At 37.7% G+C, this 17,444-nt stretch overlaps 1 protein-coding gene across 2 annotated transcripts; it reads right to left on the minus strand.

Moving 5' to 3' along the window:
• Positions 1 to 8,211: 8,211 nt before the first annotated feature.
• On the minus strand, positions 8,212 to 10,337 carry LOC111890010 (putative receptor-like protein kinase At5g39000). Of its 2 annotated transcripts, none has more exons than XM_042895877.2 (3): positions 9,128 to 10,337; positions 8,957 to 9,042; positions 8,212 to 8,860 (listed from the first exon to the last, which is right to left on the minus strand). In XM_042895877.2, the coding sequence occupies exons 1-2, from the start codon at positions 10,169 to 10,171 to the stop codon at positions 9,001 to 9,003; spliced, it is 1,086 nt and encodes a 361-aa protein (XP_042751811.1). In that variant the 5' UTR covers positions 10,172 to 10,337; the 3' UTR covers positions 8,212 to 8,860; positions 8,957 to 9,000. The 2 variants fall into 2 exon arrangements, with proteins under 2 accessions (XP_042751811.1, XP_042751810.1); XM_042895876.2 differs by having other exon boundaries at positions 8,215 to 8,860; positions 8,957 to 9,061.
• Between the last annotated feature and the right edge of the window lie 7,107 nt (positions 10,338 to 17,444).

Below are 17,444 nucleotides of genomic sequence, written 5' to 3' on the forward strand. Positions count from 1 at the left end.
AATCAATCCACGATGACCCAAATGGAATCAAACCCCTTCACCGTCTTTGGTAGCTTTATGATAAAGTCCATCGTGATCGGCTCCTATTTCCACATGGGAATCTCCAGGGGCTGCAGCTTGCCATGCGGCCTTTGATGCTCGGCCTTGACCATCCTACAGGTCAAGCACCTCTCCACATACCAAGCAATATCGCGCTTCATACACGGCCACCAATAGCTCAAACTCAAATCCCGGTACATCTTGGTGGCCCCTGGGTGAATAGAGAAGTGAGACTTATGAGCCTCCTCTATAGCCATCTGCCTAACACCTCCAGACATTGGAACCCAAACCCGACCGCATCGGGTCAGTAATCCCCGACTGTCCTGCACGAACCTGGTGTTCTCACCCTTGATCCTTTCCAGCTTTAAATTTTCTGGTCGCATGCCCTCTATCTGGGCATCTCTAATCAAACTCACAAGCGGGGAATCCACTACTATCCTCATACATGTCGCGGGGGTAGAAGACCCAACCGACTTGTGGCTCAAAGCATCCGCAACAACATTTGCATTACCAGGGTGGTAAAGGATCTCGAAATCATAGTCCTTGACGACGTCCAGCCACCTGTGCTGCCTCATGTTAAGGTTCGGTTGATCCATGATATGTCTCAAGCTCTTATGATCCGTATAAATGGTACAGCGGACCCCATAAAGGTAATGTCTCCATATCTTGAGGGCGAACACCACCACCCCTAGCTCCAGGTCATGCATAGGGTATCTCGTCTCATGCGGCTTCAGCTGTCGCGATGCGTAGGCTATCACTCGTCCTCTCTGCATGAGGACCACCCCTAGACCTGTGATGGATGCATCACAGAATACCACAAAATCTTCAATCCCTTCCGGGAGTGTTAAGTCTGGTGCCTCGCACAAATGCTGACAGAGGGTCTCAAATGCCCTCTGTTGCTTGGGGCCCCACCAGAAATCCACCCTTTTCCTCGTCAGAAGAGTAAGGGGTACTCTAATCTTGGAGAAATCCCAAATGAATCTCTGGTAGTATCCTGCTAATCCCAGAAAGCTCCTAATATCTGAGGGAGATTCCGGAACCTCCCACTGCATAACCGCCTCGATTTTGGCCGGATCGACCAAAATCCCTTCCTGGTTAATGAGATGTCCGAGGAACTGGACCTCTCGTAACCAAAACTCACACTTCGAGAACTTGGCATAGAACCGTTCCCACCTCAGGACTCCCAGCAGCTCTCGCGAATGCTCCTTATGCTGCTCTCGGGTCTTGGAATACACCAAGATATCATCTATAAATACTATGACCGAGCGGTCAAGCATCGGTCTGCAGACTCGATTCATTAGATCCATAAATACTGCTGGCGCATTGGTGAGCCCAAACGGCATCACCATGAACTCATAATGTCCATAACGAGTTCGGAACGCGGTCTTCTCCATGTCTTCCTCTCTGACCCTGACCTGATGATACCCATATCTCAAATCTATATTGGAAAACCAAGATGCGCCCTGCAGCTAATCGAAGAGATCGTCTATCCTCGGGAGTGGGTAACGGTTCTTCACCATTAGCTTGTTCAGCTCCTGGTAATCAATGCACATTCGGTGCGAACCGCCCTTCTTCCAGACAAAGAGAATCGGCGCTCCCCATGGAGAATTGCTAGGTCGAATGAACTGTTTTCCCAACCGTTCCTGCAGCTGCGATGATAGCTCCTACATCTCTGGTGGCGCTAATCGGTACGACGCCTTAGAGATAGGGGCCGCACTTGGCACCAGGTCGATCTTGAACTCGACCTGCCTCTCCGAAGGTATCCCTGGCAACTCTTCCGGAAACACATCTGTAAATTCCTTAACCACTGGTACATCGGAAACCCAATTTTGGTCCCTGACTCGTGTATCTACCACATACGGTAGATAACTCATACACCCATGCTGAATGTATTGCCGAGCCTTGACAGCTGAACAAAAACCTGAGCCTACTCTGGTGCCCTCACCATATATAATCAGTTCTCCTTCACTTGGGGGTTCGAACTACCACTCGCTGGCCCTCACAATCAATCATGGAACCAAACTTACTGAGTCAATCCATGCCCAAAATCACGCACACCTCCCCCATGGGAATCAGAATTAAGTCTATCGGAAAAGACACCTCGAAAATCTCCAAGTCACTTCCTCGATAAACTAAAGAAGCAGAAACCTAGTGTTCGTTGGCGATAGATAATCGTAATGGACACTGCAACTCACCCGCAGGCATACTGAACTTCCTACTAAAAGACCGAGACACGAAGCACCGACTCGCCCCCGAGTCAAATAAGACCAAAGCGGGCACTGAGTTCAACAAAAATGTACCTAATCACAGGTACAAGTGATAAGCTTATAACAGATAAATAAAACAAGATAAAGATAGAAACATACCAGCAACCACATCTGGTGCTGCTCTGGCCTCCTCCGCCGTAAGCTGGAAAGCACGACCCTGAACCTTCGGAGGCTCTATCCTGACTGGTCTCCCATCTGTGATCCTCAAGATAGCCGGTGCTGCAGCCTGCACCGGCTTGGCGGCAAGTAGTGGACAGTTGGCCCTCATGTGGCCGGCCTGGTTGTAGTGATAACATAGCCTCATACCCTGGACTAGGGCAGCTTGGCGACAATCCTTCGCGTAATGCCCCTCCTTGCCACACTTGTGGCACCCATTACCAGCCCGACATACACCATAATGTCCCTTGCCATACTTCCCATAAGTGCGGCCCTATGGACCCCCGGTCCTAGCATCGACAGTCTTAGGCCGCTTCGGCGCCAACTGTGACAGTACTGGGGCCGACCGCTGCTCCCTTAGCTGCAACTCAATCTCCAACTCCTGCTGTCTGGCGGCCTCCTGCAACTCTAGAAGACTATCACATCGTTGGGTAGCTACAAACTACCGGATATCAGTCTTGAGCATACTCAGATAACGGGTCATCTGAGATTTCTCGGAAGCAAACTCTGGGTAGAACATCGCCCGCTTAGTGAACATACGAGTGATCTCCGTCACCGACTCTCCATCCTACCTCAAACTCAGAAACTCATGTGCCAAACGTTCCCACTCAACCCTCAGAATGTAATGAGCGCGGAACATATCCCTGAATCGCTCCCAAGTAACATCAGCTCTCTGATCATCAGTGTAAGAACTAGTCGTAGGTCTCCACCAGTCCTTGGCCCCGAACCTAAGCGAGTTCAGAGCACACCTGACCTTCTGGTCAGCTAGACACGAGCAGGTGAAGAAACACCCCTCCACATTTGAAATCCATCTCATAGCCTTGATGGGATCCTGTGTCCCATCAAAAGTAGGGGGCTTCGTGTTGTCGAAGTCTCGGTACTGAAAACCCCTACCAACTCCTTCCCCTGCCATAGATACAGCAGATGTAGTTGCTGCGGCGACTGTCTCTACAAGGGCTGCGTAGCGCTCATCAAAGTACTCCACCATGGTGGTCTTAATCGATCCGAACATCTCCGGTAACTCGGCCTGCAACAACGCAACAACCTCATCGTGCAGGATTGCTCGGATCCTATCATCCATCTCAGCTAACCGATAGTCTCGGGTGCTGTCAGCTCCCCCTCTCCACCCTCTCCTGATCCTGATCCGGATCCCGAACCGGATCCAGTCACAAAACGCCTGGTCATCACCATTCTGAAACATAACACAAGGCATCAGATAACTCATACAAATAACTGGGGGCAACCCCTGACAAAACCCTAGGGTTTGTGACTTCCTTGTTATGCATATGGGTCCTGTGCATTCAGTAGTATGGGCCCATACTACCTTCCATACCTACCCATATTTGTCCCAAGTATGATCACAAAGCCCTAACGACACACATAATCATATCGAGCGCTCACCTCATCCCTCAAAGAAGGCTAAGTGCCTTGAAGTCGGCGGATACCTCCCAAACAACCTATCCATCTGCGAAACTTCCACCAACCCTGCAACACTAGTGTATGCTAGCCATACATAACGCTGGACCCTATAGATTTTCGAATATTTAATCATACCCTAAGCTCCCAATCAAACAAGAACAGACCATAAGGCCAAATCAAACATTCTCAGGCTATAAGATCTTAGTTATGTATAACCGTGATGCCTACCCTAGATAACTACAGTAATGATGTCAATTTCATATAAGAGAAACCCTAGGCTAGCAGGCATCATGTAATCAGGCAATTTTACCACGCAATTCCTGAAGATCCCTAGCCTAGTATTAGCATGTTGTTCTAACATATCACATAATCATACCCTAAGCTCCCAATCAAACAAGAACAGACCATAAGGCCAAATCAAACATTCTCAGGCTATAAGATCTTAGTTATGTATAACCGTGATGCCTACCCTAGATAACTACAGTAATGATGTCAATTTCATATAAGAGAAACCCTAGGCTAGCAGGCATCATGTAATCAGGCAATTTTACCACGCAATTCCTGAAGATCCCTAGCCTAGTATTAGCATGTTGTTCTAACATATCACATAATCAAATAACTGTATGGTATTTTGGGGTCTACTTACTGGCTCCGGCTGATCGTACACTTCGCATCCTTATTTAATTATTTTGAAAACCATTTTGAAACTCTTAGGTTGATTTGAGACTGGATTCACTCGAATGTTCCTCCAATCCACTCAAACCAAGGCTCTGATACCAACTTGTAACATCCAAAATTTCAAACCAATTTAAACTTTTTAAACATATCAAGTTCATCAAAACATTACTACTTTGTTTTCAAAATATTGATTATCAGAGTTTTTCCCAGAAACATAAAAATAATAGGAGGAGCTATACGATCACACCTTCGTCTTGCCACGATCCTCTGATGTACCTGAAACAATAAACAGAAACTGTAAGCCCGAAAGCTTAGTGAGTTACCCCCAAAATACCGATACATATACAGTTCACATAGCAATATCAACATTAGCATATCATATCAATAAAACAGAACACCATGCACCGGGCCCACAACTTTACAAGTTGGATTACCCCGTGGACCCTCAGTACGAGGAATTCCTACCGGGCCCTCATCTCGTATCTGGAATGCCATCGAGCCCTCAGTATGAGCCTGGAATGCCTACCGGGCCCTCAGCTTGTATCTGGAATGCTCCCGAGTCCTTAGTATGAGTCTGGAATGCCTCAGCTCATATCTGGAATACTCTCGGGTTTGTTGGCTTCCGCATAGAGCAGTACAACCTCAACCCACCCCACATAACATGACGACGTGTAACAGATAAATGCACATACAGGTAATCAATCAGTATCACAGGCAGTCCTACAGATCTACCCGACTAGCATATCAACTGGCATACATTACTGACTCAACTTATCATATTAATAACTACTAGGATATCAAATCCAATGGGCCGGACTTGGTGCCTTATACCCCTTTGTATAGTGAGGATAACTCACCTCGTAGATGTCAGCTCAGTAAATAATCAAAGCTCTCTGATTGCTTGTCAAAGACTCCACCACCTATTACCATAATATGACATGCTCATAAGTCTCTGTCCTCGCAGAATAGCTAACCTTGATCAAGGTCAAAGTCCTTAGTAAAGGTTAACAGTCCATGTTGACCTCAACTCGCCGAGTGTACCTAGCTACTCGTCGAGTCCTTTGAAGCACCTCCAACTCGCCTAGTCATCGGGGTGACTCGTCGAGTTCCTTCGAATCTCGATCAAACCTTAAGGCCACCCATTGAGTTCCCTCCTTGTAACTCGACGGATATACATGCAAACGTGTCCTGGCTAAAACTCATCCGACTCACCGAGTTGTTCTTCAACTCGTCGAGTCTTATGGCAATCTTCATCGGACTCGCCGAGTCGTTTGTCCAACCCGTCGAGTCTAACACACGCCTTCATGTGACTCGCTGAGTCGCTTCAGTCATTTTATCATGCAGACAACTTTTAAGCCATGACAAGGCCCCAAACTGTAGATCCAACTTCCTTAGGCCTGCTTATCACGTAAAGTTGCAAACTTTACGTGCATGCAAGGCCCGGATGTCTCAAAAAGCCCAAACTATGCTTGAAATGGGGTTTTACACTTAGCGAGGGGCTCAAACTTGCCAAAGCTAAGAACTTTATGGTCCTACAATCCATAGAGAGTTCAGATCTGAAGTTATAAATTCAGATCTTGGCTCATACTCCAGGAAATGACTTTATGACCCAACCAAGAACCCTAATCTCTAGCCAAGGAGGTCTAGAACGAAATAGAAATGAGGATAACAACTTGATACCTTTCCAGGAGATGCAACTAGAGTAGATCCGGATTTTTCCCAAGTTCCTTGCTTCAAATCACTTGCTTCCCAAGCTCTTTTCACCAAAATCCTCTTCCAAGGCATCAAACACACAATGGGCACACACACAGGTATTAGAGTTTGCTAAGAGACTACAAAGAGGCTGAAAGAGGTTTGTGTTCCCTTAAATAGGGTGCTCAACCCCGAGATTTAGGGTTTTAGCTGCCAGCTCCTACTCACTGAGTCCCATTATGGACTCGTCGAGTAGGTCACTTAACTCGTGAGCCTTCCCGCTGCTACTCGACGAGTAGATCCACCGAATCGTCGAGTAGGGCTTAACCCAATAACTCATATTTAGACCATACCTGAGAATCGGGGCGTTACACCACAAAGAAAACGTAATCAAGTTTCAAAAACTAAAAAATTCAATGCATTCTAAGAGAATAAAACTATAAATTCTGACATAATGTATTAAAAATTCAAATGCATTGTAAGAGAATAAAACAATAAATTCTAACAGAATGCATTTATATAAATAAATTCTAAGAGATTACATTACATAATGCACTTAAATCATAGTCTTTTCTTCTATATGCATAAACATTCTGCAGCATGTATAAATGTATTCTGTCACAATTATTAGCAACACCTATTTTATGTAATATTTATATTCTTGTAGAATGATCATGTGTTTGCATTTTGATATGAAAAAGAAATCCCTAACTTAACCTTTTTATTCTAACAGAATACACACCATTATTTTCTTATTCAAGTAAAATAGTTTTACTAAAACTACCGAAATCTATGAAATCAACGGATAAAATAAGGGTAATTTAATCCTTTTGGTCAATTTGAACCAAAAACACCAAAATCAATAAAAATTAATTAATATTATACACATCCATATCACAATCACAATTACTTTTCATGAAATAGTGAACTAAATAACCAATTAATATTAAATTATATTTTGAAGATTTTCAAAACAGAAAAAATGATGCATTTGCATTTAGGAATAAAATAAATAATTAATTCACCTTTGTTGATTTTCCTCTGTTGCCGATTACCACAAAATCCACCGTCCAAATGAAATCAATTCACGAAATCACTAATGAGATATAGCCCAACATACGATGCATCAACACTTGTAATAGCGAAAAGGGCATTAATTGCTACTTTCTTTCTTGTAAAACGGTAAACCGATTTGTCATTTGATGGGTTTTGTGCTAACCATTTGCCGGAAGATTCAGAGGTAAAACTACCTGAATCTATGAAATCAACATCCATGAATTCATCTTGGGCGCGTGCGAAGCCTTTGTATTTTCCCACTCGTCGCCTTCGTTCATCAGTGGTTGGGGTTTTTGGAGAAAAACGGGCGTAGATATAGACGGGAAGAAACTAGGTTAAAAGTCAATAAATCAATAGCATGAGCTGGAGATCGATTGTAGAAGAAGAAGCAGTGGATAGAAACGATGGGGAGTACGATTTAGGGCTAATGTTTTAAATTTATATTTGCTTCTTGCGTGATATTAGGAATATCAATTATCTACCATAATTAACCATGCAAAAATTACTATAATACCCTTAAATGATTTATTTAATTATTTATTTTTTCCTAAATTCCAATTGATGCATTAATGCATACAATAGTCGCTAGAAACATATGAACCTATATATATATATATATATATATATATATATATATATATATATATATATATATATATATATATATATATATATATATATATATATATATATATATATTCGCATATATCAATTGCCAAGTGTGTTAAGTGTTTTACATCATGAATAGTAGTCTTTTAGTCGCATTAATCAATAGTTATTACTACGTCGTATTATGAAATAAAAAGTTTCTTTAATAAAATTCATTAATAAATTAAACGAATTACATATGTAACTTCTTTATTAAACAACAAAATTTACCCCACGTTAACTCTTATAAAAGAAAATTAGAATAAAGTTAGTATATATAATTACAAATTTGTAACAACGAAACTTAATGGTAACCAAATAAGTTAGTTAGAAATATTTTTGGCATGTTTTGTAGCAAATAATTTGTATCTAATTATATTTATACACGGTTTGGAAAAAAAAAAATTCTACGGTACCATATTCACCCCTGATATTTACAATTAATTAATTAATTCATTTGTTTAAACTCAATGCCTTGTACGATAAGTCCTTCAAGCGACTCATTAGCGGAAAGGTTCAATCCGCAATCCATCAAAATCTTTTCACAAGTAGTGGAGGTCTGAAATTCCCATACTTCTACTTCCATGGTGGTTTGAAATTCCCATATTTGTACTTCCATCCAACCATCATTCCTTTTTTGTGGAATGCCTTTCATTTTGCGTCTCTTTAGTGGGTTGTAGGTGTTTTGATTAACCTTTCCATTAATAATTGGGAGTTGAGGACAAAGTAAATAGATATACCATGAATGATGGCCGTAACTCACTTTCAAAGGAAACTCAAAACGAGAATGGTATGCTTGTAGTTTGTAAACAAGGTAAGCTGCATACGTTTTTTGAGGTGACGACATTCTGAATAAGCAGTATATCGAAAAGTTGCAACGAGGACTATAAGCCACTTCTCCAAATCTACAAAAATGTTTAACGAAAATGAGAGAATAGGACAATGTATTCATGCAAAGTTAAGGGTAAAAGAAAACAGGTTGAGCGAATAGAGGAAAGAACCTTGATTCAGGTAAAGATCGCCAACTCCAATGTCCTTTAGTCAATTAAAGCCACTCTTGCTGATAGCATATAACATTTCTTCCCATCTTTTGCAAGAGAAAACCACTGTAATTCAATTAATTACCGTTCAAATAAATCACATTTGGAGAATAGACATAGCTAATTAATTACCGTTCTGCCCCGGTTAAGGAATATTCCTTTTGAAAGAAGAATCTTTAGCTCCTCTAAGGATCTGTAGACAAGAGGAGGTATTGCAGTCTTAATGATCTCTTCATAGTTCATTGATTCTTCAAAAATCTCCTGAAATCGAAGAGCGATCTCAAGTTTTTCAACAACCTCACACATCTTTGGCCTTTCATCACGTGATTTCTGCAAACATCGATAAGCAATGTCTGAATATGTTTCCAATGAACTTGGATCCATCTGTTGCTTCAAATCTTGAAAGATAATTTCATCCAATTTCTTTTGTTTGTAGTTTTTTTTCCACAAATGCACTAAACTTCGTAAATGACCTTTGTTATATTCAAAACATAGTCTCCCACACAATACTTCAAATAAGACCACACCGAAAGAATATACATCTGATTCTTTTGTTAGAATGCTCATGGCCAGATACATCGGATCTAAATACCCAAAGGTGCCTACAACATTGGAGACAAGAAAGGTGTGCTGCTGATTAGCAGGTGCAATTTTCGATAATCCCATGTCTGAAACTTTAGCATTCCAATTCTCATCAAGTAAAATATTGGAACTTTTTATATCACGATGGAGAACTCTTTGTTGTGTCCCTTTTGGATCATGAAGGTAGCTCAGTCCCATTGCAGCCCCAAGGCATATCTTTAGGCGTTGTCGCCATGTGAGAGTAGGTCTACTTAAGTGGTGATCGAGGCTTCCATGAGATGCATGTTCGTACACAAGGATCTTCTCACCATCTTCATCACAGAATCCAAGGAGAGAGATGAGATTTTCATGTCTGTAACGAGAAAGCATTAAGACTTCTTTCCAAAACTCAGAGTCTCCTTGCCCATATCTACGATCAAGACGTTTAAAAGCCACCACATTTCTACCCTCACAGTGAGAGCGTAGTACTCCTTTGTACACATAACCAAATCCACCTTTCCCAATAACGTTGTTGTTATCAAAGTTGGTCGTCGCTAACTTTATCTCTTCCAGTTGGAATTTAAGATGTTTAAACTCTTCCATGAATGCCTCCATTAGAAAACAAAAACTCTTGATTATAACTATAATCAGAATTGAACTAATAAGACCAAGAAGTCCTGTTAATGACAAGATGATCTCATAGTGTTTAGAATCCACAACCCACTTACAGTAAAAGACAAAAAGCTAAAACTTTATCAAAACAATTGAGTTAAGAAACCTTACTGAGGTTGAGAGAAGGAGAATTGAGATAGAGTTTAATTAGGACTTTGTATTTGCTTATAAAAAATATGAAAAAAAAAAGAAAAAGAAAAAGAAAACCAAATTTCCCACACTTAAATTTTCAGAAGTTTCACTAAAGTCCAAATGTTTCTTAAGTGGACCCTTTTAGAATTTAGACCCTAATTAGCTTTTATTGTATTGTTAAGTTGTTATTACGTAAAACACAGAAATTCTGATTTATTTAGTGCTAAATATTGGACCTCGTAATGGGTTCTCTAAGATCCAAGGATCTTATATATTGATTTCGCGTCAATTTAATATATACAAGTAATAGTTGATACATTAATGATTAAAATATAATCAACAATTTTGTAAGTTCTTAATATGCAATGATATAAATAATGATGTCTTAGCGATTAAGCACTAGACTCTACAGTCCACAGGAACTAGCTTTTTAGTTTGCTTTTGATTTTGGCACTTTCCAAATACCAATAATTGATGAATTGGACGTTGACGATAGCCCGCTTTATCTATAACACGTGCTGTATACATAATAGGCAATAGCTTTTCTGGTATAACGTTTTTTTTTTGTTCTTTTTGGTGTCAATCCACATTATTTTCCTTTATCATATATACCACTAAACAACCATTAAATAAAGTTGTTACATTCACATCTTTCTGTTTGTTCGGCTTTTACCTGTTCCACTTCACGCTTATCAGAATCAGACCGCACATAACCCTAGCTTTGGATGCAGCAAAGCAAACTAAAGAGATTAACTATTCAAAATGCTTTACAACTATGTTTATTAATAATATAAAAATATATAGAATTTGTAAAGATATTCAACATATTGATTTTTATAAAATCCAAAAAAAACGTCGGTGAGTCACGTATCTTGCCCCTACCCATTTTAATTCATACTAAAAAACTATCCAACTAAACCAAAACGTGTCTATACTTGTACCTAGTTCATTGAATCCGCTCATTTGAGTTCCACCGGTGAACATTTGTACTCCATTGAAAACAATAATATACATATAATATGGTAACATCGATTAGTTTATTAACTTTATGATGAGCAAGTTAATTAGCTATCACCTAATGGCTCACCTTGTAAGACATGGCTTCTCATAGGAGATCCGAGTTCTAATTATGTGGGTTTCAATCAAGGTGGCCAGAAGGGTGTAATGCAGCGGCGAATATCATATATATATATATATATATATATATATATATATATATATATATATATATATATATATATATATATATATATATATATATATATATATATATATATATATATATATATATATATATATATATATATATATATATATATATATGAATAAGTTGATTTAATCTGGTGCATAAAATACATTATTCATCTTTATTATATTAAAAATATTTCTAATTCGTTATTTAATAGCTATTGCAATAATCATCACATAAATGCAATAACAATAATTATTCAAAAATGACCCCCCACAGACACATCAACATCTAATTTATAATTTGATAGCAATTGACATATCAACATCGGTTGCACTCCTTGTTACCCAAAAATCTTACCACTCATGCAAAACGTAGACATGGCTAGAAGTTGATAGCATATGACACTTGTTCCCATTTTTTTGCAAGAGAAAGCACTAGCTAGCAATCAATGGATGTGTAACTACTAGTTATCATTATCCGGGAGTCCTTAATTCCCTTTACTTTGGTAGAGCTGTGTTCACGGGCTCAACAACAACCATGCACACATGAAAAGTAAGCAACTAAAATGACTTGAAAATCATATCTGATCTACCTCTTCACGGGCTCAACAACAACCATGCAAGGAATAGAGTAGAGTTCCTTTTTTGTTGTCATTGCCCACTATCTTTTGACCACTTAATTATCTCTTCATAATCAATTAAGAATTTTTGTTCCAAATAAGTGTAAATGTTATATGGTTAGCATATCAACCTCCTCATCCTCTTACATTTGATGCTTTACCATAAAACTTACACATTAGACTTTGATAGACTATGTAAGAGAACTCTTATTCTACATTACTAACCCGGTATTTGTCTTCTTATTCCCTCCAACGCCTGAAATTCGATGCCTTCTACTGTCAACAGAAGTCGACATCTTAACGTAATTTCAAGATCAACGTTTCTCCTCTTGATAGCAAACTGATACAATTCAGACGTCTTTTCTCTCATTTGCGCAAAGTATTATGTTAAAGAACTTTTCTCCCAGCCAGTCGAACATAGTAGTGTATTTACCCTGTATGTGATATGTGGGGGAAATAATTATGTTCTCATATGTGTTTGAGTTCTGAACAAAATGGAATTTTGGAAAATCGTGTCCATTAGGAGTGCTAAAGTTGGTTCGGCTGATTTTGCTTTTCGTTTTATGTTGCATGCCAACATTTAATGTAAAGGGAAATCACACATACATGTATGTGTTGGTTCCTAATTAAAGATCTATATATGAAAAAAAAAAAAAACAGTTTGTTAAATCATTTTTGGTGACCCGGTGCATTGTAATTGAAATATATAGTGCTTTGCCAGTGTAAAACAAGAATAGATTGAGAGTGAAAATACCTTATTGATTTTTTACTTTACAATGAGGCGGTACAAGACTATATATAGACGCCAGATGCCTAGACAAAGGAAACCCTAGGGGCCCATGGGTTAGCTAGGCCAAAACTAATGTATACGTTATTTACATTCTAACATTCCCCCTCAAGCTGGATCATAGATATTAATATTGCACATCTTGTTACAGATAGCAGAGATGCAAGAACAGGGACGGAGCTAGGATTTATGAATAAGGGGGGCTGACAGCCTCACATCATAATAATATATTTAAAATATAATGTTATACCTGGATAAAGTAATATGTCTAAAATTTTCAAAGAAAAAATCACAAAGAATTAAAAGCTTGTTTCTAATAACCACAATCTTCCAAAGTTTTCAACTAACTATAAACATTTATAAGCATCGACTCATATTCATCCATTAACCTGCAACTATTCAAATAATTAGTTAGAACACATATACATATGGTTCGCTTTAGAAAATTAGAATATATATAACATAAGAAATAGTACCTTATGCACTTTAAGATGTGCTCGTCTTTGTTTCATGGAATAGAAATCATCTATAATCTCATCTGTAGGAAATGTATCAGCAATCTCTCTCTCAATGTTAACAAGCAAACAACTTTTAAGAAAATCATCATTCATGGTATTTCGAAGTCGTGTTTTCACAAGTTTCATTGCCGAAAATGCTCTTTCAAATGTCACAGTAGAAACAGGGAGAGTCAATATAAGACGAATCAATCTATCAAGCAAATGATAAGTACCCGACTTTCCTATTTCACGTAGGCCTCTACACAATTCAAAAATTGTAGAAGAATTTTTCAGTTGTGGATGATTTTGCACATCTAGTTCATAATGTTGTAACTCAAGTTTCAACAAATTCCTTTCATGATCTGTAAAGTGTAGAGAATAATATGATGTTGCCAATTTACATATATCCTCAACATTTAAGGATTTTCTTGGATCTAACATAACACTGAGACGAAGAAGCTCTGTTGCAGACTCATTAAATCTGCAGTTCAACTCTTGCAACTGACTATCAATAGCAGCAATAAATAGTTCAACCCGGTAGTGATGCTCTGTGGTTACATTGTCTTTGTCACGACGTTGGTGAACTACATATCTATATGTTTCATTCATGTCAAGGACAGTAATGCAATTTTTGTCACAAAAATGAACCACCTGATCCAAAAGAGATTGCCAACCTTCATCTCTAAACTTTTGAATCAATATTTTTGTCGTAGAAACCAAGGCCAGAACATTAACAATATCTATAGATTTTTGTTGATGTTTGGAAAAGCTTGTCAGTTATCCCCATTATTTCTTTTATCATATGCATAACAATGACAAAATCGAATGATAATGCATGTGTAAGTGCATATGTCGCATCACCTCTATGACAAGATGTAGAACCTTTTATAGCAATTTCATTCAATACTACACAAGATGGACCAAACAATCTCATCAAACTGCATATTGATTTGAAATGAGAACTTCACCTAGTATCTACAGGCCTTTGCAGTGTTCGTATTTGATTTGTGCCTGTTCCACTCTCAAGCTCTCCAACCTCGGTTAAATGAGAAATCTCAACAATTTGAACATCATGCAATTGATCATTACATTTGGAAGAAGAAGATATGACATTAACTACAAAGTTTAAGGTCTTAAAGAAGTTATGTACATCAGACACATCTTTAGACGCTGCAACTAGAGCCCATTGCAGTTGATGGGCAAAACAATGTATATAATAAGCATACGGGCATTACTACAAGAAATTTGGGTGTTTACCCACACACGTTATGTGTGGGTAAATGCCTTATATGTGTTGGTAATTGTTTTTACCCACACATAAATTAAGTATCGTTATGTGTTGGCGTATGTTTGTAGATAAAGATTGTTATCTATACATTGGTTATGTGTGGATATAGAACGAGTTATACCTACTCATTATTGTGTGGATAAAACTAGTAAGTATGTGTGGATAAAAGTATTACAATTTGTTGTGATGGTTGATGACATGTCTAATGACATGACTAATGACATGGACAATGATGTGGACTACATATGTGATGTCAAGTTACATGGCATCTTACCCACAACGAGCGGGTGAAACGTGTCATAACATATGTGTGGGTAAAGATACTTTTATGTGTAGGTATTGGTTTTTATATGTGCAGATAAAAAAATATAGTTAATACAAATATTACTATTAATATTATAATGAAAATACAGTAGTTAGATGAACTAAGCTAATACGCAAATTAATATTTATATTTAAAAGTAATACATAATTCCTTAGTAGAAACATTACATCATCCAACTTTAACCTACCCTATCAAAACATAAATATAACCTAATAATAATGTTGTTAAAACAATTTTAATAGTTGCTTCTACCATATCTTCATTAGCTTTTCTCAAGTCGAACTACCCACATATTTACTTGAACAACACTCTGCAAATAGATTAAATCAGGTGTTTATAGGAGACCTGAACCATACACGGAGAGTAAGTGTTGTGGCTAGTTGGAGGATAAAATTGTTGGCCATCCTAGTAGATGGTTGAACTAACAGTGGAAATTGGTACCTGAATATAATATTAAAAAAAACATTTTCATCAACAATACACTTCTAGGTGATGCTAAATCTGAAGTATATATATCAGTATGAATTAAATCTAAATCATACATTGATTCCCTAATGTGTACGAAACATAGAATTTAAAATATATAAGTGGTTTAGCAACAAACAAGAGCCAATCAAGATCTGCAATTTTTAACGAAAATCAAAAGAATACAAGTATTCAATTAGGAGATTTAAATGATGATATTATAAGAAGAAAGATAGGGAAAGAAAGAGTGGAAAACTAGAAGGTAAAAAATCGAACACATGTAGGCAAAAGAGCCGAAAGAATCGTGGAGCAGGGCTGTGGGAGGCACGGAGATTTTAGGTTTTATGGGTGTGGAATAGTGGAATTTAAAATTTTGGAAAATTCAAATTTGGTGGGGGCAATTATGAAATTTAAAAAAAAGGCAGAGGCGAGATCCAAATTTAGTGGAAGCCAAAATTAAAGTTGAAATACAAAAGATCTTATAATCTAATTTATTTTAAAATTAATTTGTAATTTTTTTCTATTGATACACATAATACAATTTTATATGAGATGAGTGGATATCTAATTTCTATATCATTTTCTAAAATAAGATAATTTTTTTTACGATATTTAACTAAAAATTTATGAATAAATATTATGCATTAGTCAAACTAATAGTTACCTACATTTATTAAAAAATATGTGTGGATAAATTCTTGTAGTAGAATTATAAAAACTTAATGCAAGAAGGATGTTTCCATGGAGTTGATCTCCATTGAAATACTCTGTAATGTCTGTTGAGGATAATCTAAAGTTTACCAAAGATTGGTTGCTCAGGAACAGTTGAAAGTATAATGTTAATTTTGGAAGGACCATATTGACATATTCTGAAAAGAGGCAACTCTTGTTCAGAAGTGATAGTCAAAATGGGAATATGGAAATGTTTCCATAGGTGAAAGTTATTCAATTTGTGTAAAATTATAAAAACTTAATGCAAGAAGGATGTTTCCATGGAGTTGATCTCCATTGAAATACTCTGTAATGTCTGTTGAGAAGTCTTTGTGACTTTGTGCATAATCATTACAAGAGAATCAATGCATATAAGTTTAAAATTTAACAATATTTCGGTAAGTGGCATGAATTTTGAATTCTTGCATTTGCGGTAAGGATTTGGGACTGTGAAATGAGAATCATTGGAATTATATTCAATCGATCTCTTTCACAAAGTAAAGATCATAGATAAACTTAGTATGCATACTTGGTGTATGGCATGACTAGTGTTTAGAAAACATAGTGTACATGCTTGGAGCATGGAACAACTATTGTTTTAATTCAAGTATAAAGTTTATAGTTTGAAACAATATGCAATGAATAATGTGTAATCAATATGGTGATATATAAAAGGTGTTTTATTTGTATTCAAAAGTTCCGAGACCATATTGGATTCGATTATTCTTGTGTTTCGCTTTGCATGTTTTGACTTCCAGAATAACTTGGTTGTTCATCCTGATTGAATAAGTTATTCAAACTATCCATAGTTGGTCATATGTTGGAGGTAGATATGAATCAAGACTGTCATGAAGCTGGATTGTAGATGTCCAAGGTATTGGACATAGCAAGTGGTGCTACAACATTCATGAGTACTCATAAGTTCTGAGTATTGGATTCAACCCACGCTCATCGGAATCACTTCATGGATTTTGTCACGAGTGATCATAAGACGATAATATATTATATTCCTCAAACCTAGAGATATGACTTGTTTCCTATGAGTTGGTTATACATTGATTGCACGAAACCGCATTTGGTAACTCGGTGTTATAAAACGTGCCTTTGTGTATGATTCAACAAGTAGTAGAACAAGAATATGAGTCGAACTTTATCCATTCCTTTCACCCTTAAAGGGATAAAAACGATATCTATAGGCCC

Source organism: Lactuca sativa, chromosome 6 (genome assembly GCF_002870075.4).
Source record: "Lactuca sativa cultivar Salinas chromosome 6, Lsat_Salinas_v11, whole genome shotgun sequence".
Taxonomy (NCBI): Eukaryota; Viridiplantae; Streptophyta; class Magnoliopsida; order Asterales; family Asteraceae; genus Lactuca; species Lactuca sativa.

What these genes read in the sequence shown, in the direction of transcription:
- LOC111890010 (XM_042895876.2), bottom strand. Translation starts at nt 10,171, where the DNA reads ATGGAGGCATTCATGGAAGAGTTTAAACATCTTAAATTCCAACTGGAA. An exon ending in TCCTTAACCGGGGCAGAACG is followed by an intron (nt 9,062 to 9,127) that starts GTAATTAATTAG and finishes ATTGAATTACAG; the next exon opens with TGGTTTTCTCTTGCAAAAGA.